Source organism: Leptidea sinapis, chromosome 6 (assembly GCF_905404315.1).
Source record: "Leptidea sinapis chromosome 6, ilLepSina1.1, whole genome shotgun sequence".
NCBI lineage: Eukaryota > Metazoa > Arthropoda > Insecta > Lepidoptera > Pieridae > Leptidea > Leptidea sinapis.
The window spans coordinates 8,904,789-8,927,585 of NC_066270.1; the positions used below are offsets into that span (position 1 = coordinate 8,904,789).

The 22,797-nt window shown below is 34.5% G+C and overlaps 1 protein-coding gene across 2 annotated transcripts in view; it reads right to left on the reverse strand.

Annotated features, from left to right (window-relative positions):
• Window positions 1-22,797, reverse strand: part of LOC126965029 (4-aminobutyrate aminotransferase, mitochondrial) — a 61,085-nt gene that overhangs the window by 23,372 nt on the left and 14,916 nt on the right. The window contains exons 7-9 of one of the 2 annotated variants that reach the window (XM_050808453.1): window positions 20,413-20,570; window positions 7,768-8,036; window positions 5,867-6,003 (exon numbers count right to left, since the gene is read on the reverse strand). In XM_050808453.1, the coding sequence (XP_050664410.1) occupies window positions 5,879-6,003; window positions 7,768-8,036; window positions 20,413-20,570 (552 nt within the window). In that variant the 3' untranslated portion in view covers window positions 5,867-5,878. Of the gene's footprint in view, window positions 1-5,080; window positions 6,004-7,767; window positions 8,037-20,412; window positions 20,571-22,797 lie in introns of those variants that run through there. The other variant, XM_050808452.1, reaches the window with a different exon arrangement.

Here is a 22,797-nt window from a genome sequence, read left to right on the forward strand (position 1 = left end):
TTTCTTAATGACACCACGGACTGGGATTAAAGCGAACACCCTCAGGCTCTTTAATTATTAATGTTTATTGTACGATATTACATTGTAATCCATATTTTATATAAAAAAAAAGCCCGCTGAGGTTCTTGCGCCCATTCTTCTCAGATCTGAGGCAGTCTCTTTTGAATGGTTGGTAGATTTTGACGTTCAATAAGTGATTATAAATCCTATTTTGAATAAAAATATTTGAATTTGAATTTGAATAATGCATACCGTATTCTGATGAGACTGCCCAAATATTGCAGTGCGTCGGGCATGTTTGCCGACGCCAGAGTCCCCGATTATTTCGCAGTGATAAGATCACGAGTTGCTGCTTTTTGGTCTCGCATTCGCGAATCCGAAAACGAAATTCTCAGTGTATGCTCTGAGCACCCAGAGAATCCTATACTCCATTACTGGCTTTCAGTGCATCGTGACATTAACCGGAAATAGTATTATCAGTACATTACTTTTTGTACGAACCCCCCTTTGGGGCAATCTTAGTTTTAAGTTATTTAATTATTAAGTACTGTGATGTATACAATTTTATTTTTAAGTACATCTTATTCCATTTTATTCAATTTACTGTAATGGGTTTAAAATGCCTGAAATAAATGACATATTATTATTATTACTAGATATACGCTTATTAGCAAGGAATAATCTAAAAAAGTGTGTGTGTACTTATGTACGCACGTATTCTTTTTTGGCGTGATAAAAATGAAATCCATATTTTATTTCTCGTGCTATTTTATGTTTGCAGAAAAAACAATATTGCAATAAATAAGGAACTAAATACAACCCATGAAAATATTATTATCCCGCTTAATTTCGTGAAATAACGTGTAATTAATTATTATTAAATTATTTTATTACAATGAGCGAAATTATTGGTTTATTTTAAAACTTGTATATAAATTGAAATTTATTTAATTCTCGTCCATTGGTTGTGGTTCAGTAGAATTTGTTGTTATTGTGAGTTATAAGAGGCGTGGTAGCTGAAGTATACTACAAATGCTTGCTAACGTCAAGGTGAAATTAAGAAAGAAGAAGGTAAAATTTTAAATGATAATTTTAGGATGTCTAAAAAGTTCTTGAAATATATGTATTTCTTAACTTTGGCCTGCGTCTAACTTATATCACGCTCCCTTAAGAACCTTTAAAAAAAATTATTCGTTCTTTGCCACACCCAGAGGCTAGGAAAATTAAACCATATAACTTAATACCTACGTAATTTAAATTTTGCACAGCGACCATCTTGTATTTGAAATATGGTTCCAAGTTTATTCTAAGCTACCCTGAGAACCTTGGAAACGGTTTCCAGATAGCTAACTTGAACTTGAACTTAAAGGCTTCATTCACCAGTCATCGTCTTAACACACATGCAATCAATTTATACCCTAATTATTACCAAAAAAACGAATTTAATTATCGATTTTGGTTCAAAATTCCTAATATTATAACAACTCAATAAAATGTGGATATTTTTATTACAAAACTCATAATTATTCTCAAAATAACGAGTTTCAATAGATCGAGATATCGGTACAGCTAAACAAGTATATTATATAAATATATAAAAAATATATATATATATTACTAGTGGACCTGACAGACGATGTCCTGTATACACGTCTCAAAAAACTACTTTTGAAATATTTTTTGTATAAAGTTATTACAATAACACATGTCATTAGGTGATATTACACATGGATAATTTGACCAATGGATAGTGTGTGAGTATATGTATACTATGAAGCTCGGAGCAATAATATAAAGCCTGGAGAGCGCGCATTTTATTCAACATTTTCTAAGTGCGTTTTCATCAAATACACCTAGTAGTCCGATTCAATTCAAATCCATATAAAGCCGTTTTTTATTGCAGTAAGGTAGTACTTCAGTCTATAATATCGATAAATAAAAAAGTGTGAATATGAGAAAGAAATAAGGAGCAGTCATATTCACTTTCAGACTGCACAATACTATGAAACCAATATTTAGCATATTTTTCAAAAAAATGGCTATAATATCAGTTTATTTATATAAATACCGAAACCGTTTATGTCTTTCACAAAGTAAATTAAAAATCCAATATTTTATAACACATAAATCAAAATAAGCTCAAAGCACTACCATGTGAATTGTGAAATGACAAATCCCGCCCTAATATTATGATTTCTCACTGCTACGGCTTTTACAGCAAAAGATGTTGCTTTTGAGATGTAGTTTTTGATTTAAATGCATTTTCGGAAACAAACAATATAAACAAAAATACTTTTTTTTCCCGCTTTAAATCCTTACTTTAAAACACACACGCAATGGTCACCAGACTGGTGATCAATATGAAATAAAATGGCTGCAAGTTTTTGTTTTGCATTTCAAGACAGACATGGTGAGATATGTCTGTCTCTTTTCACTGCATTGCGTTTCGTGAAGGTTAGAAAACTCAAGAGTCAAGCCAGTGCTGTACAGCTCAACTTATTCTTACTTCTCTGGGCTTGATATTGATTGAGCTAACTTGAATGTAGATTAAGTAAATATTGAAAATATAAACAATTGAAAAAAAGAAACACGTCAGAAGTAAAACTTTTTTGGCAAATTAATTTTTAAATCTCGTTTATATTTATACTTTGGTATCTGTTCTCTAAGCCTAATTACGGTTTTGTCAATATTAGATTTTTTTTTTTTAATTATAATTTAAAAAAAGAACTTATGAAATATTTTTTAGTTTATATTGAATGAAAAATGTTATATTAAATTCTCAAACGACGAGTGGCAAATTGAAATGGCACATGTTATTTGTAAATATTAAAATTTCCTAACCTTTACACGAATTAACCGAATTATGTTCCGATTTTCTTCAATCTACCTAGATTCAAAATACTTAATGAAATATTTCTATGGAGGGTACAGGTAAGGAGAATCATCTGTGTATATGTGAAAAGTGTCCGTAAAATGCATTAAATTAGGGTGGCACCACATCAAGGTAAATCAAGAAGCGCCAAATATAAAATAATACTAATCACTATAGGTGCACGTTTCCCTATAATAATTATTTAAATTATTATTCACTACGATATTTTGTACAACGTAAGTTGTAGAAATCAACTACTTTAATCAGCAATAATATTAAATATTTTTAACTTAACCCAAAGTCCGTGTCCGCTATAATAAAACATCGGATCACAGTGCCCAGCAAAGAAGGTGCAGGTGATATCGATTATGATGGTGCCTATATATTAGTTTATAGCATAAACTTAGTGAAAAAGGCGCTACAACAAGACTTATTCAATGAAATAGACGCCTCGTGTGAATATTATTTGTAGGTTTCTGAGTTAATTTTTAACTAAACCAGCTCATTATCTCGATAACATTGGACAAAATTAGCCGAAACATCAAATAGCAATGACACCTTTGACCGACACTATTGACTAAGACTTTACTCTCAAAGCTTACACCCCGTTGCATTATTTAAATTCAAATTCATAAAAACTAAGAAATGAATACGCAACCAGCAGTCTGTAATTAACACGCAATTGCAATTTTATCCAGTATATCCAAAGTTCTTGAAAGAATTATTTACAGACGACTTGTAGAGTACCTACTTACTAAAAAAATAGGTTCTTAGGTTGATAAATGTCGCAGTACATATACTTACGGGCTATATAGTAAGAAACATGGTCTCCCAAACTAAGTGTAATTTTCTAGCTCTTGCTAAGGCTCTGTTTAAATTCCCATGCTCCTACATAAACCAAATGACGTAGGAATTCGTGGGATTCCATACGATCCTTTTCCTACCTTTTTTACCTAGCGCTCAACGTGTTTAAATAGAAAGTGTCACGAGTGATGACTTGTATGTTGAATATGGTGTCCTTCAAGGAAGTATTCTAGGGGCCATTTTATTTCTCATTTATTTATGCGACCTTAACATGAATCCCTTCTCAACTTAATAAATATCTCGCACGCCGATGACACTGTTTTACCTTTAAACGCTTTCTCTCGGAACTACGCCTTCACATTGGCTCAAACTGGCTTCGACACAGTTAATATTTGGTTGAAAGTAAACACTCAACACTCCCATACATTTAGTATTTAGTAGAACGGTTTTACTTTCCTTATTTTAAAAGGTTATTTAAGGTTATAAAGTTTATTAAAGGAAACTGTTTATTAACCTAACAAAAATATAAAACTAAAAGATTTAAAAGCGATGATTTTTTATGATTTTAAAAGTTCTCTCTCTCCACAAGACTGTGCCGCTCGTCTTCAAAATGCTTTTGAGAGAGAAGCATCGTGCTTGAGCATATTGAGGCGATGGTAAGCTGAATTTGAGAGAGGTCGGGTTTCTTTACATGACGAATTTCGTGAAGGGCGGCCTTCAACAAAAATAATGTGGCTACTGTTAAGCGGCTAATTGAAGAAAACCCTGCTCACAGATGTTAAGTACGACCACGGAAATTCTAATGCTGTTTATAGCATTTTTTTTCTCAGCTACGGATCCCATCTGCACAATTCCACTTGAAGATCAAAAGAGTGTTAATGCCGAGTGGTATTTTACCATTTGTTTCTCAGGGTATTAAAAAATGGTCGCGAAAGATTACCAAAAAGCCGCGTTCTCCTACATCGACATTTTTGGCTTCCGAAAAAGTACAACTCGTCACACATCCTGCACATAGCCCCGACTAGCACCCTGTGATATCTGTAAAATCCCCAATATCAAAGATTTGATAAGAGGTTTCACTTTTAACAATTCCGAAGTGGCAGTGATTGCAGGATTTCAATCAGCACGTAGAAAACATGCCTTTAGATCTGTGGTCCTCCTGTTTTAAAAAATGGTTCAATCGTATGAAATAATGTTTAAAATGTAAAGGAGAATATTTTGAAAAGCAACATACATAATATTTTGGTTAACTTTTAGTGTCACCTACGTATAGTCTACAAAACACTAAATAATCTCTCCAAAACCAATGTCATGGCGCTTCCAGAAATAATATATTGAGATCTCCCTGACATATATAACTGAGAGATAGCCTGAAATGTATGGAGAAAAATTAAAACGCATTGATGTAGTCACATATACATACTTTAATATCTATAATAAATAACAAGAATGCATAAGTATAAATGGAAGACATTATCGTGGCACATTGACAATGATTATAAATATGACTCTAAGGAATGAGTCACCACATATTATTATGAATTGTGGATTGCTTATTATTAACTCGTAGCCGATATTCTACATAAATATTATATTAAATAAATAAATTAAACTTAACAAAGATAAAATAAACAATATAACAAAATAATATGGCACAATAGATCATAGATAATTTATACGTCTAGATCGTCGTACTATCTTGGTTATACAATTGATTTAAGTTTTCTTTAGTGTTAATTCCGCCAATATTTGTTTTTAAACAATTCGACACGTTTCGCCTCTACACGAGGCATCCTCAGGACGTATTGTATCGCCAAAATCTGGCACGAGACCACTGGTCTAGTGCCACTGGTAGAGGCGAAACACGTGTTGTTTAAAAACAAATATTGGCGGAATTAACACTAAAGAAAACTTAAATCATTTGTATAATTATGGATTTCCGCAAAGTAACGCCTACTTCAATATTTTTTTTTTACTATCTGGGTGTTAGAAAAAGATAAAAACAGGTATTTTAGTGTGCGTGACAAGCTACGTCTTACACTCTCGTTAAGTATAACACTGTGTTAGTGTGAGTGCATTGCTCAAAATGGAGGTTAACTCTAAACTCAATATTTTTCGACGTTTTCTCAGCTGTCATAATCTATCTAGACGTATAAATGATCTAAGTTCTAGACTAAATAATGCACATAGAAAAGGAATGTTTTATTTGGAAATATTTTTCAACGATTTTCGCAATATATCCAAATAGATATTGGCATGTTTCGGCTCGAATATTAGCGCTGGTCTTAGCCGAATGGCGTTATCACCACATCCTCCGCCGATAACACCTGGAATTAATAAAATGGTAAGTAATCAAGAATCGAATAGAACAGGCTCATTTTTTCCAGTTCATTAACATTTAACTCAAGAACGCTCGGCTAGATTATGGGTATCATAACGACATGTGTGTGACAAATGTGTAACTGTGTTTCGGTCTGAAGGGCGCCGTACATAGTGCAATTACTGGGCAAATGAGACTTAACAAGGTGACGAGTGCAATTTGTAACGAGTGCTTCTCAGAATTTTTGGGTTTTTCAAGAATCCTGAGCGGCACTGCATTGTAATGGGCAGGACGTATCAATTACAATCAGCTGAACGTCCTGCTCGTCTCGTCCCTTATTGTCATTAAAAAGAAAAACTTTACATCTGTGTTCTACAATTAAGCTAGTAAATTAAACCAATCAACTACAGACATTAAGGCCTCAAATTTGATAAACTTTAGGGTACTTTCCCAGTTGAAAAGTACATAGAATCATAAAATTAATTAAGTATCACGCCACAAACAAAATAAAAATCTCTTAAATCGTTCTTTGATATAAGCCCCGCTCGTGGGAACGGGGTCGGAACCTTAACGACTGCGTGACTTCATTAATTTGCAAACGGTACTTTTGATTGGTATGTTTTTCGATGTGTGTGTAGAAAATGTTTATACGTAACAACGGCGATGAGACCAAATCTGGTTGTTCATTCAACAGTGTAAGCATCTAAACAATTTGTTGTTTTAAAGTGATAACACCTACTTCTAGGATTAATACACAAATAAAATTTGAAAACAAAAGTTATGAACGATGCGAGACTCGAACCCACGACCTCTCGGGTTCCGTGCGAGTGATCTTCCAACTGAGCCAACCGTTCAAGTGACGTATCGTCATAAAATCTTGTATGCTTAACACCGCGCCGCTTCTTTTCTCTCAGAGCGCCATTCGTTTCCGAAGCGGTAATAGTGTCTAGTATATTAGAAATGACATCAAAATTCTAAATGAATCAATTGTGAGAAAATAAATGTCTTATATGCCTTTTAACAGTTAGGTAATTAAACAAATACATGAATACAAAAATATGTTTTAAAATTATCGTACGAAAATAACAAATCATTAATTAACAGATTTTAATATTATTCACAATGTCATTCATAAATCTCTAGGCAAGTTTGAGATCGCTTTTGCGAACCCCTTCCTGACTCAGAGCCACGCAAAGATTGATTTTTATATAAGTATTAGATTCTTGTGTATAACCTTCCCACAAATGCAAAAAGTTGCCGAAGTTTCACCACAATCGGGTGAGCGGTATTGCCAGCACATTAAACACTAATTTTAAATATTACCAGTGGGAGGCTCCTTTGCACAGGATGCCGGCTAGATTATGGGTACCAGACGGCGTATTATTTGCCGTGAAGCAGTAATGTGTTAACATTACTGTGTATAGGTCTGAAGGGCGCCGTAGCTAGTGAAATTACTGGTCAAATGAGACTTAACATATTATGTCTCAAGGTGACAAACGCCATTGCAGTGTCGCTCATAATTTTTGGGCATTTCAAGAATCCGGACCAGCGCTGCGTTGTAATGGTCAGGGCGTATCAATTAACATCAGCTGAACGTCCTGCTCGTCTCGTCCCGTATATTCATAAAAAAAATTAAGTGTATTCCACTCCATTAAGGCTCGTCAGATATTACAAATTTCATCTGTTAATAGTTAATACAACTAGAAACCCAGTTATTAACATTATAAATATCATAACATTATGTAATAACAACTAAATATAGATTACTCACCATTCTTCTTTAATTGTGTAGTAATCGCGTCTCTACACTCCGTGCTCGGAGCATTGAAAGCTAAAAATGTCCCCCGCCCCCGCACGCTATTTATGAGATGCGGATATTCACTCTCCAACTGATGAAGGCCGGACTTGAGCACTTTGCCGCTTTCATTGACAAGGTCGAGCAGTTTTTGCGTTTTGATCAAGTTTAATACTCTCTCGAGGAGGATAAGCTTTCCTGGATCGCCCATCCACGTGTTGAAGATGCGATACGGCTGCGGAGCTCTGCAACAAACAGAAGTCTTATAATCGCAGACACGGCTCCAATGATTTTCATAAAATTTTGTATACAGGGGATTACGGGGGCGATAAATCGATACATAAATAGATACAAAGGTAAGTTTCGCCACTATACAGGGTGTCCCGTAATCAGTGGACCAACGGGATACCCGTGATAGGGGTGGTCATCATCTATCGAAAACACCAAATTTTACTGTTCTAGGGCCAGTAGTTCAAAAGATATGATTTTTTAAGCATTATTTTGAAAATTCTACCCTTATCAACACAAAAGTTGAAAAAAAATATTTTTTATTTTTATTTTGCCCTGTTTCTTAACTTAAGGTGGCTGAGGAAACATGTGTCTTCACAATTAAATCCATTTTTGTGAATAAATATTGCCAAATTAAAAATTAAAAACCAAAACATGCGCAAATATCAAATAACTAAATTTGCAACGTGATGTTTGAAGCAAGCTAGTGCAAAAAAAATGTATGACAGCCTTGCGGACCATTATTTAAAAAACATCTGCAGTTCATACTGATTCCAAAAAGGTATAATTAATCATTATTGTGAAACAATAAAAGACAATAATTATTTTAAATCAACATTAGATAGCAATTTCTTGGCGGAATTTACAATAAAACAAAAGTAAATAGTTAGAATTTTTTTATTTATTTCTTATAATAAATGTTCGAAATGTCTTCCTCTTACTCTAAGGCATAGCCGGCATCTTCTTATAAAATTTCTTTTTAAACTTTTTAACGCCCTTTCATTATTTTTGACTTTTTCACTCACCACATTCAGTTTTTGTCTTAGCTGTCTTTCGTTATCGTTAACGGTTTCATATACGGATTCTTTAAAATATCCCCATAAAAAATAATCCAATGGATTAAGATCAGGTGATCGAGCTGGCCATGGGATTGTACCTCCTCGTCCAATCCACCTACTTGGGTAAGACTCGTTTAAATATTCCCTCACTTGTCTGCAATAATGAGCGGGTGCGCCATCATGCTGTAACCACATCCTCTCACATACCTCCTGTGGTACATTTGCTAATAAATTACTTAAGTCATTTCTTAAAAATTGCAAGTACCGAGCACCATTAAGCCTCGGTGGGAGCTCAAATGGACCAATAAGTTTACCATCTAAGATTCCAGCCCACAAATTGACTCCAAACTGGTGCTGGAATCTATCTTCTCGTACAATACGTGGATTCACAACAGCCCATTCATGTAAATTATGAATGTTAAACACTCCAACTCTTTTAAAACACGATTCATCGCTCCATAATATTGAATTGAAAAATAGTGGATCTTGTCGGCATCGGCGAAGCATCTCTGCACAAAAATCTATCCTCCGTTGATAATCAGCAGGTAATAGTGCCTGCACTCGTTGAATATGATAAGGGTATAAACTGTTTCTTTTTAAAATGCGATGTACTGTTGTTTTTGCTATACCAGTACGTCTTGAAATACGACGAACACTCGTAGAAGGTTCTTCTGTCACTTCGGCCAGTATTTGAAGTTCATCGACTCTTCTAGGTCTTCCCACGTTGTTTGCAGCTCCGGGAATTCTGCCTTCTAAATACGCGTTATTTACACGGAGAAAAATTCGATGATCCGGATAGCGGTCGCGATTAGGATAGCGCTCACGATACGTACGGGCTGCTTGCCGAGCGTTTGCATTACACAGACCGTAAATAAAATACATCTCAGCATATTCACGAGGAGTATAGGTATTAGGCATTTTATAAAATCCGGGCAAACAGTATCCAAATCACAAAGACAAACAAGGTCCAATTCAAGCGTCAGTCACCAAAAAAAAGAGTCGTAATGGTAGCGAAGTAAAAAACACGTGTGCAGCTACGAGCTATGAGCAAGTCTCTGATGAAACTAAGAATAATTTGAAAAATTAGGGTGTGGGGATCATAGGCGTCGGCCAATAGGACCCCGTAAACGAAAAAGGTACCTGAGCGAGAAAGAGATAGCATATTGTGTTATCTCTCTCTCGATAACAAAATAATTCTGCGCTTAAATGTTTCTCGCAATTGGAGTCTAAAATTGGTTATTAAGTTATTTTTTTTGTAAAATGTAATATTGTTATACCTTTTTGGAATCAGTATGAACTGCAGATGTTTTTTAAATAATGGTCCGCAAGGCTGTCATACATTTTTTTTGCACTAGCTTGCTTCAAACATCACGTTGCAAATTTAGTTATTTGATATTTGCGCATGTTTTGGTTTTTAATTTTTAATTTGGCAATATTTATTCACAAAAATGGATTTAATTGTGAAGACACATGTTTCCTCAGCCACCTTAAGTTAAGAAACAGGGCAAAATAAAAATAAAAAATATTTTTTTTCAACTTTTGTGTTGATAAGGGTAGAATTTTCAAAATAATGCTTAAAAAATCATATCTTTTGAACTACTGGCCCTAGAACAGTAAAATTTGGTGTTTTCGAGAGATGATGACCACCCCTATCACGGGTATCCCGTTGGTCCACTGATTACGGGACACCCTGTATACAAGACTGTAATAGCTCAGATGGGACATTGGGTGATCCGGAAAGCAGAAGACCCCGGTTCGAATCCAGATGTTGTATTGCTTTTTTTTTACAAGTATTGTACATTCTTAAAAATCCGAGCAGTGCTCGGTCGTCCGGATAATTTTATTATAAGACACATGATATTATCCCGGCCCAAATAAGACAAATCGACAAATCCTGTAACTAAGGGTGTCAGACTTTTCTGGTAACCATCCAAATTTTTCCTCGCATTTAAGAAAACCAAAGTGCTATTCGACAGAATACCCGCTAATTTCAATGAAATAGCGTTGATAACTGGTTTTCCCTATCTTCCTAATAGAGTAGAAACGTGGAAAATATTGGGCCGAGAAAGGCAAAGGATGTGTGGATGAAGCATGGAGGCGATTGTTGAGAATGCCTTGGAAGGCGAAACGCACCCATGCATGGATCCTGAACCAACTTATTGTCCACCAACGCAAACAACCACCAATATGCAATCAAAGTATTTTTTCAAATTTTTTTTATGGAAAGATAGGACAAATAAGCGTACAGGTCACCTGGTGATCACCACCGTGCATATTCTCCTGCAACACCAGAGGAATCACAGGAGCGTTGCCGATCTTTAAGGTGCACGCGCTTTTTTTGAAGGTACCCATGTCGTATCGTCCTCGAAACACCGCACAAGAAAGCTCATTCCAAAGCTTCAAAGATGGTAGGGATGATATCCTAATTGGTCATACAATGCATAAAGGCGACAAAAGTTTGGAAAAGATAATTGTGGTTGGAAATACCGAAGATAAAATATCGCGCCGTCGTTCTCCAACAAGATGGACTGACCAAATTAAAGACTCGTCATCCAAATTCTCCATGGATAGAAACCGGTGGAAGCAGATCATCCTCTCCCGTTGCAACCCACACCACATTCCTCAGACATGAGGGACCGATCCCAGAGATAGAGAGAGACCTTCCATGACGGTACTGAGCACTGACAGTTGTACTAATCTTGTTATTGGTGAACTAAACTATAAAATAATGCTATACTCTTAAAGAACCAGGCACTTATAAATTATCCAAATAAAAAGAAAGTCAAAATTCCCAGCCACCAACCAATCATTCATAATGTGTCTCTTCAATTCCACACGTCATTGGCGAAGTAATTTGCACCAGACTGGTGCAGCCGCGCGCCATAATACAAAAATTTAATTGAATTGAGTGAGAGAATTCCAACAAGAAGTGGTCCTTATCTAACAACTTAAAATAACTATAAACAATTTGTTATTGAAGTGAAACCTCTTTAGAATCGTTGTGATTTCAAACCGGATGCAACGGAAAAAACGACAGGTAAGAGACACAAATATACAAAAATGTGTAGGATGAAGCCGGCAAAGAATGAGACAGAAATATGCATACTACTTTATTTTTATGTATGACGCGAGTAGGTATACCTTAATATATTCTTATATCATACGCAAGACTTATAACTGCATATACACCAGGAGAACATAAATATGGTAGCGGTGTTAGTAATGTCTTTCATAGCGGTTGAAATCATGTGTCATCCTAGCAACATGTATCAGGACTTCATATGCAGTTTAGAGGTTCATGCACAATGCAGGTTTCACTTCTGACATGTGTACTTTGTACACACGCAATTCTTTTTTAAAGTGATAACCCTAATTTCTGGGATTAATTAATGCTGGACTCGAACAATTAGTTTTATTTCACGTATACGTTGCTATCGTTCCTGAAATCATAACTCGGTAAAGGGTCCTATTATTACACTTTTTAGGTACCTACGGTTACTGTATTAAAAAACTCTGTGTAAATTTTAAATACTTCTTTAAAAGAAATATACTTTTTATTTGCACGGCAGCCATATTGGAATTTGTCCTCATTGATTTTTTTCCAGATGTCTAGCTATTGTGCGTTATAACATACAGCTTGTCGACAAATAGAACTTTGGAGTCTTGGTAGTATCATATATGGTTCCCGTTGGTAACTCTTTCGCTACGGGAATGTCAATGGTTTAATAATAGGTACTTAATCTAAACACTCGAATAGTAATAGCACATGCGTAATTATAAATACACGCGGTGGGAGACAAACTTGAACTACCTACGTCATTATGGAGTATTACGTAGTTATGAGCACTGGGGGTTCTAACGTGTTCCATTCTTATTGAATACAAATTCTCATAGTACTTAGTTTGTGTTCTTAGTATTATATATATTAACTAGCTTACCCGATTGTTGTTTGTCCGCGATGGACTCCTAAACTAATGAACGGATTTTAATAGGGATAATTTCATGGAGTGCAGTTAAGACTAACTTGAGAGATAGGATAGTTTTTATTTCGATTTGGGACCCATGGTTATTTTTATTTTCAATATTTGTTTTGCATGGACATATTTTCTATGAAATAATTTAGTGACGCATGGTTTGACAGTTCCTCTGTGGAACAATTTCATTATTACAACAGGGAGCATTTTTTACGAAATAATTCTTGAGGTTTGAAATATTATTGGCAAATCCATATAAAACAGTATTTTATTTATTATGTACAGTACAACGTCTGTCGGGTCAGCTAGTAATAAATAAAATACTGTTTATTATGAATTTGTCAATAATATTTCAGAACATAAAAAAATATTTCGTAAAATATGCTCCTTGTTGTTATATAAAAATTGTTTCACAGCAGAACTGTCAAAACGTGCGTCAATAAATTCTCTCATAGAAAATATGTCCTTACGAAACAAATATTGGAAATAAAAATAATTGTGGGTCTCAAATCAAAATAATAAAAACTATCCTATCTCGCAAGTTGGACTAAACTGCACCCCATGAAGTAATCCCCATTAAAATCGGTTAGTTTAAGAGTTCACTGGAAACAAACATCAGGACACTAGATTTATATATATTAAGATGTCTATATAATATCCTTATACATACATGAGAGATTTCCACTTATGTTTGGATTCATCACGATGTCTGTGGAACCATGACACGTAGACTTGAAATTTGGTAGGAATATTCATTTTTTTAGGATTTTACGAAACTCCATTTTTACAGAGTTTTTTTTTAATGAACAGAACAACGTCTGTCAGGTCAGGGGTTAGCTATGATACTTCGTCAAGGTGAATTTATAGTTATAAATTCACCTTGACGAAGTGACTCGGCACGTTAGTATAATCTTAATATATATAAATCTCGTGTCACAATGTTTGTCCTCAATGGACTCCTAAACTAATGAACGGATTTTAATGGTGATTACTTCATGGAGTGCAGTTTGGTCCAACTTGAGAGATAGGGTAGTTTTTATTACGATTTGGGACCCATAAATATTTTTATTTTCAATATTTGTTTTGTATGGACATATTTTCTATGAGAGAATTTAGTGACGCACGGTTTGACAGTTCCGCTGTGAAACAATTTCATTGTAACAACAGGGAGCATATTTACGAAATAATTTTTGATGTTTTGAAATATAAAACAGTTGTTTTTTTACTATCTACAGAACAACGTCTGTCGGGTCAGCTAGTGTAATATATATATGTATTTGTTGTCCGTTAGTGTGACAATTTTTGGGTAGGAAGACATACGATACATTTTGTATCGAATTTTTAGATTCATACTTATTGATAGCGGACGAAGATGCGACCAGTTTAATGTCATCATAATTAGCCTGTCCATTATCATATGACTGTTCTCCTCAAGATTAGACTCTTGCTAACGAGTCATTGGCTTTTTGTGAAAACCGCATTCAAATTTATGGCGATTTATTACGGCTGTTGTCTAATAATAACTTAACAAGCCTCATTCCGAAATCACACAAAACGGTTCTAAAGTTTAAGTCAGAATAAAGACTGCAGACACAAAAATAGAGAATGCCGTTTTCCCGAAACGATCCGACTCAGGGAATTACAACAAAGAGCATACACCCATATTAAAAGCCGTCGCACCACTTCCCTTACGGGAGACTCTTTCCACTCTCTTTTCTATAAAAAAATAGGAAAACGGTTGACTATACCTAAACGCTTCAAATCGTACTCTTCGTGCTCAAAAGTCTGATAAAAGTTAAATTAAGCCCCATTTTATAAATTTTTAAACCGTCATTACTTTTGAATGAATAACCCGATTTTCACGCACTTTTCAGTCAATCGGTAAAGCCAATTAAAAACTATTCCATAAAAACCACATTTTTAATAATTTTTTTTTGCGTATTTGTTTTGAGGTTTCTCAAAATCTACCGGTCCGAATTGTAATGCCAACTGGGATGAAATTAATTCAAAAGTTTCAAGAGGTTTACATATATCCATACACACACACACACACATATATGTACATACAGATGTACAGACACCATTGCAGGAATAGTCAGGAAAGCTTCCTAGGACCTTAAAACGTCGAGATCTGATGAAAAACTAATATAATAACTTCCCGATTTTTGAAAATTTTTAAGCGGGTAGTTCAAAAAAGACGAATGGACAAGAATAGTGTGGCCGCGTAGACTATCGCCATATTGAGACAAAATTATATGACGCCACCGCTATTGTTGTTGGACTATCTGTCAATTCATTAATATTCTATTGAAGTATTGGCTGCGACTCGTTCGCTCCAATGAATAGGGGCTCAGGCTATTAATTGAAAATGACTCGTAGCACGAAGGGAGACGCATGGCCTCGATGTGACCCTATCCACTTGAACAACTCACAATAAATACGGGCGTGTTTTATATCTGTTATAACAACTACAACCAACTATCAATAACAATGTTATCAACATAATACACTTACTTACAAATACTACGATCACTCAATCAATGTTACATTAATCTTAATATATATAAATCCAGTGTCCTGATGTTTGTTTCCAGTCAACTCCTAAACTAATGAACGGATTTCAATGGGGATTACTTCATAGAGTGCAATTTAGTCTAACTTGAGAGATAGAATATATTTATTTCGATTTGGGACCTAAAATTAATTTTATTTCGAATATTTTTCGACATATTTTCTATGAGAGAATCTATTGACGCAGGGTTTCACATAAAGGGTGACAGGGTTTGAAAATTTCTTTATAACAACAGGGATCATATTTTACGAAATAATTCTTGACAAATTTATGAAAAAAAGCATTTTATTTATTATGTACAGAACAACGCCTGTCAGTTCAGCTAGTATTTAAATAAACCAATAACCAATTTGGTACATTAGGTTTTGGCGTATTTTTTTTATTATTATTTTATTTAACCTGTCGTTTTGTGACCTTCGAAGAGTACGTTTTCAGGGGGACTGTGGTTGACAGAAGTCAGTCGAAATTAGTATTTGTCACAGTGAAGTTTAGTGCCATTTGTTGCTTTGGAGGTGGTATTTTGCTGTAGACAGATGGTTTTAGGCAAAATTTCCTCTTCTTTTTTAATAACCCAAAACTACGGGTTTAAATTAGGAGATTATTGACTCCCAGGTGATGGATAACTTTTAATTTTTCCTCTTAATCGTTTAAAAAGCATTTCTATATTTTAAAATCAAAGAAGTTCCCACAAGAACATTGTCATACTCGTAAAATATTGAGTATCAATATAAGAAAGACACTGAATTCGCAGAAGTTGCTCTGGAGATAGTCATTGAAAAGGGAATCTTGAAAGAGGGATCAAGGAAGGCAACGGTACTTTGGCGGTTTATAATTATCTATCTTCTATTTCGAAACTAGATAAAATTTATTCTTTTAATATTTTCAATAGCAATAATGTAGTGGCTAACTAAAATAGTAGTGGCGACTCAAGCATATATTATATCTTGGTATAATCCTATGTATAATATATTCGTTTGGTAAATGGTAGCTGAAGTATGATACAAATTGGTCTAGTTGACACGCTAATGTCAGTGTGTCGGATTTTCGTGATGGTGTCCGCACGCATCGTAATAGTTCACTCTGATATTTTTTCCCTAATGCGCCAAAAGAAATATAATTCCAAAACGATTCATTTAATAATAATTACGCAAATAAATTTAAACTGATCTACTACAATCAAGAATAAATAAATTAATTTTTTAGTTTATGAACATGCATTTATATATTATAAGGGTCGGTGCTGGTGTAAAGTGGTCGAGCAAAATCACACAAAATTTCACCACTAGGAGAAGAAGATGCAAAAATCACCCAAATCACCTCCCGTAATTTATGGACGCCGTCTAGGGGCCTACTTACCGCACAGACCGGTCCAGAGTAACGACTTCGACGAAAGAAAGGCATAAATACCAGTGGGAGGCTCATTTGCACAGGAAGCCGGCTATATGTAGCCTTTACTGTGTTTCGGTCTGAAGGGCGCCGTAGCTAGTGAAAGTACTGGGAAAATGAGACTTAACATCTCATGTCTCAAGGTGACGAGCGCAATTGTAGCGCCACTCAGAAATTTTGGGTTTTTCAAGAATCCTGAGCGGTACTGCATTGTAATGGGTAGGGCGTATCAATTATCATCAGCTGAACGTCCTGCTCGTCTCGTGCCTTATTTTCATAAAAAAAGAAAGAGTAGACTATATTATGTGACAGGGCGAGTGAAAGAGACTTAAGGGAAGTTAGTTCTTCAGTAATATTAAAAAATATTTAAAAACCAGTTACCAGAAACTCTGCTCCATTTTTTTTATAATTGACATAAAAGGCATAAAAAGGCATAAAAGGCATTTATTTTCTCAAAATTGATTCCTTTAGAATTCTTTTTGATGTCATTTCTTATACTACTAGATACTACTACCGCTTCGGAAACAAATGGCGCTCTGAGAGAGAAGAAGCGGCGCAAGAAACTCTCCCAGCATTCTTTTTTTTTGCGCTCTTTTCAATAAAAATATACAATATTGTACAGTTGCTATAAAATAATCACAATCTAGTCCCAGGCTGTCCGATCATTTAGATATTCAGCAGTGGAGTAATAGGATTTACGACAGAGCCATTTTTTTATAAAACATTTAAATTTATTTATAGACAATGCCTGAACAGTGGCTGGGACTTTATTGTAGAAGTGTATACATTTACCCTTAAAGCTATTATGTATCTTATGAAGTCTACTAGAATTAGTTACAAGCAATCCCTTATTTCTAGTGTTATAATAATGAAAATCACTATTAAGAGCAAAAAGGTGACGATTTTTGTGAACATATATTAAATTTTCATAAATGTACTGACAATAAACAGTCATAATATTTATTTCTTTAAATTTTTCTTTGAGAGACTGTCTATAACCAAGCTGATATATAGCACGAACAGCTCTCTTTTGCAGAGCAAACACTATATCAATGTCAGCAGCATGACCCCATAGTAATATACCGTACGTCATGATGCTGTGAAAATAACTAAAGTACACTAATCTAGCGGTCGCAACATTCGTGTACTCTCTAATCTTTCTAACTGCATATGCCGCAGAGCTGAGTCTATCTGCTAGATGGGTCATTTATAAGTACGTTGGTTTGTACCTCCGCTGTGTTTGGTGTAATGAACCGTAAACACTTTGTTTTTTTTACTGTTTAAGTGCAGATTATTCGTCTCAAACCAACGCACTATCTTTGAGAGTGCATTGCTTACCTCGTCATCAATATCCGCACGTCGCTTCACTTTAAAAATAAGTGAAGTATCATCAGCAAACAATACAATCTCATGGTTATCATCCACCACAAACGGTAGATCGTTAATATATATAAGAAACAAGAAAGGACCGAGAATAGAACCCTGTGGAACACCTATTCGCACAAGTTTACCCGAAGACCGTTTGCCATTTACATCGACTATCTGAACTCTTTCGCTTAAATATGATTTTGACAGATTTAGGGCTCTATTTTTCACTCCATAATGCTTTAGTTTTAGGAGTAAAGTTTCATGGTGGACGCAGTCAAATGCTTTTGACAAATCACAAAAAATGCCCAATGCATCCTGTGACTCTTCCCAGGCGTCAAAGATGTGCTCAATGAGTCTAGTACCCGCATTAATTGTTGATAAACCCCTAGTGAAACCAAACTGATTTTTGTTCATTAATTTACAAAAATGCATTTGTAGCTGTTGAAGCAAAAGTTTTTCAAAAATTTTACTAAAAACAGGCAGCACTGAAATAGGTCTGAAATTAGCAGGGTCAAAAGAACTGCCCGATTTAAACAAAGGTATAACTTTGCTGTATTTCATGAGGTCAGGGAACACACCCTCATCTATGCATTCATTAAATATTATTGCTAATTCAGGTGCTATAATGTCAAGTATGTATTTAACAATATTAGTCAAATGGCCCCATAGGTCTTTTGTATTTTTTAGGTTAATTAATTTGAAGATTTTTATTATATCGCTACCTGTAACATACTTAAATTTCAAGTCAGTAGAAGATACTGGTACGTGTAATTTAAGCATATCATATGCTGCTTTTGGCGAAGCGTTAAGGTATTTGGTCGTGACAATCGGGATTTCGGAGAAGTATTTATCAAATTCATTTGCAATTTCTATTTCCGAATTTATAACGCGATTATTAATATTTAAACAGATAGAGGTGTTACGGCAATTCGATCTACCAGTTTCATTGTTAATTACACTCCAAGTCGCTTTTACTTTATTATTACTGTTTTTAATTTTATCTGCAATGAAACGTGTTTTCGCTTCATGACAAACTATTTTAAAAAGCTTGGAGTATTTTTTTACATATATTTTAAATTCTTCACTATTATTGTAATGTTTCTCATAATAAAGGTCATATAAGCGTTTACGACTTTTGTGGATACCCATTGTTGCCCAATCATTAAAACTATGTTTGTTGTTTACTGTCACCGTTACTGGAGTAAAAATCCTGTCAAATTCCTCACAGAAGGAATTGAAGACTAAGTTATAGTGAAAATTAGCAGTTTCACCACAGTGTAAAAATGGTATCGTATTTACCAAATTATTTCTAAACCTCTCAAGACGGCTACCCGTAACTGGTATAATCGTCACCTTTTTTGGTCTGACATTGTCCAATCTTGTATTTACTTTTATAAGTTGCCCACTATGGTCGGACTGAAGATTATTAATTATGAGTTTACTAGTAATAGTAACATCTGTAAAAATATTATCTAAACAGGTTGCTGTTGTAGAAGTGATTCTAGTAGGTTCCCAAAATACATTGAACAAATTAAAACTTTGAAATAAATTTTTAAGGCTAGTACAATTGGCCGAAGGTTCAAGCAAGTTTATATTAAAATCTCCACACACTATAATTGACTTGCTAGTTTTGCTAAATTTTGATAGTACCTCCTCCATTCTATGTTGGAATTGTTCATATGATGCAGTGGGGGGACGGTATACACTTACAATAATAAATTGCTCTAGTTCTATACAAGCTATCTCAATTAGTTGTTCTATAGAGAGATTAACAATATCTCTTCTATTTTTACATTTTAATCTATTATTAATAATAATTAGGGAACCTCCATGTATTGCCCTACTTCTACAAAACGAACTGACTACTTTATGTTCTCTAAAACTAAACTGGAGCTGATGACTCTTACGCCAATGTTCTGTAATACATAATATATCTATATTACAGCAGCTCAAAAACAGTTCAATTTCTAATTCCTTACTTGAGATACCTTGTATATTCTGGTGAACAATATTTATGATAGGTACTCATGTAAGGCATCGAGTATTTGACGTTAGAGTATTTTTTGTTGCATCACTTTACATATATTGTAACTAAAATGAATTGTAAAAAAATCAATCAGTTTCTTGCCACTTCTTCTCATTAAAGCATCCAATCCTTTCCGAAGTGGCGGTATATATAAAAACTCTCGACACTCATAAGTGCCATTTCCTTGACCTACATGAATAAAGTGATTTAATATAAAAACATACATACCTAAAATCGGTATGATAGTAGAAACCTCCAGTTAACATTTTCTTGCTAAAAGTGAGCAGATCCGGGGGCGACGGCAAGTTGAAGTGTTCATAGCACCACATCTTTCCCGTGGGACCACAGCCCGTCTGCACCTCGTCAATTATTAGAGCCACGCCGTTCTGGACAGAATAAAGAAAACACATTTTAGGTCCCATTATTTGTATAGCAAAGAACATGCCGTTTTATCGAAGTTAATGTTAAATTTGAAAAAGAAAAATTTCAAAGTAAAGCTAAAAAAATTCTATCTAAAAGCTAATAACCTGGAATACCTATGATGTAAGCCCGCTGAGTTTCTTGCGCCCATTCTTCTCAGGTCTGAGGCAGTCTCTTTTGAATGGGTGGTAGATTTTGACGTTCAATAAGTGATTATAAATACTATTTTGAATAAAAATATTTGAATTTGAATTTGTATATTTTTAATAAATACTAATATGTGTTATATTAAGTAAACAATTATTGTAATGCGAACTTACCGCTCGCACATAAACCTTAGAGGTTTTGCGAGTATGTCTTTATTATTATATATATTAAGATAATTTTGATCATCGAATAAATAAAATAAAAGTACCCCTTTTTATAAAAAATAGCGCGAAGGTATGAACGAAAGGTATTAAGACAGTTAACGTTTATATGGAGAAGAAGTGCATAAAGCTATCTTTCTTTCATAAAATGCCATATAAATATATTAAATTCATTCAAAGAAATATTCCAAACAATACTTGAATGACACACACACATTACAGAGACATAGTCTTTGACAAAGAAACTCTAATTAAGTTCAAAATTAATCATTAATTAAACATTAAATGAATTATTCTCGAGTTTCGACCTCTTGGCGACCAGTTGTTACAATAATATGTACCAGGTTTATTAAACAATGGTTGATTGTTTACCATAGGCCTGTATAGCAGAGTGGTTAGCGATCCTACCTACTAAGCTAGAGGTCCCGGGTTCTAATCCCGGTAGGTGCAAGCAATTATGATGAATATGGATGTTTGTTTCCGAGTCATGGATGTTTAAATGTATTTATGTATGTTTATATGAATATATGTATGTTTAAGTAAGTATATTGTATTAAATATATCATTGTCTTGTAACCCATAACACAGGCTATATATGCTTAACTTGGGGCAAGACAATTTGTGTAAAAAGTGTGTCAATATTATTATATTATTATTATAGGCCTCCCCAAACCTCTACTTCCCTCCAAGTCAACATGATGCTCCTCTCTAAGCTTAATAAGATCCATGAGAAGACTTTTATACACCCTGAGCAAATTTTATGGAAAAAAAGGTAAACCACCGTCTTTGATAAACAATAATCGTATTCAGTAACAGAGTATACAGTATTTATAATTACAATATTTAATTATTATTGAAATCTTGGCCGATATTACTAGATGTATCCCTTCTAGTCGATTCACTAGATATTTAACTTTACACAAATAAAATTTGAAAAACAAAATTTTATAATCGATGCGGGTTTCGAACCCACGACCTCCGGCGTTCCGTGCCGGTTCTCTAACATACTGAGCTAACCGTTCGAGTACCGATTTTCAAATATTATTTGTGTATTAATCCTAGAAGTGAGGGTTATCACTTTAAAAACATAACATATTGTTTAGATTTACAAGAGCGACATCTCAAGTCAATTTCCTGATATGCAAATATTGGGGTTGAGTAGGTTATCAACTGTAAAGTGGATACTGTAGATGAAGCCACAACCTGAGAGTTGAACAAAGCAAACAGAATATTATAACGATGCGGTACTCGAACGGTTAGCTCAGTTGGTTAGAGCACCGGCACGGAACGCCGGAGGTCGTGGGTTCGAATCCCGCATCGTTCATAAAATTTTGTTTTTCAAATTTGATTTGTGTATTAACCCTAGAAGTGAAAAACATAACATATTGACTTTAACTATGCCTAGGAATATGGTGGTACAACACATCCCGCAGTCTATGTTAAAGTCAGCGTAACTGGTAACGTTAAATTTGACTTAAATCTTAAATATAACAGCTAGTATGATACAAGCCAGCCTTACAACAGGCAGAGGTCAATTGTCAATTGATAAGAGCCGACTCTTGGCCACAATATATGTTTATAGTGAGGAGATCTTACATTACAATTTACAAGATAAAAGTGAGTATAGCATTGTCGATGTTATACAAATCAAGGCAAGTGATAAACTATATACAATACCTATTGTGAATTATCAAAGATAACGATAACAGATATTTTTAGTATCATTATTTTTATTATTTAATAATAACTTGATGTAATAATATAAATTCGCACTCTCATCATCTCAAAGCCTCTTAGATAATATTGACACACTTTTTACATAAAT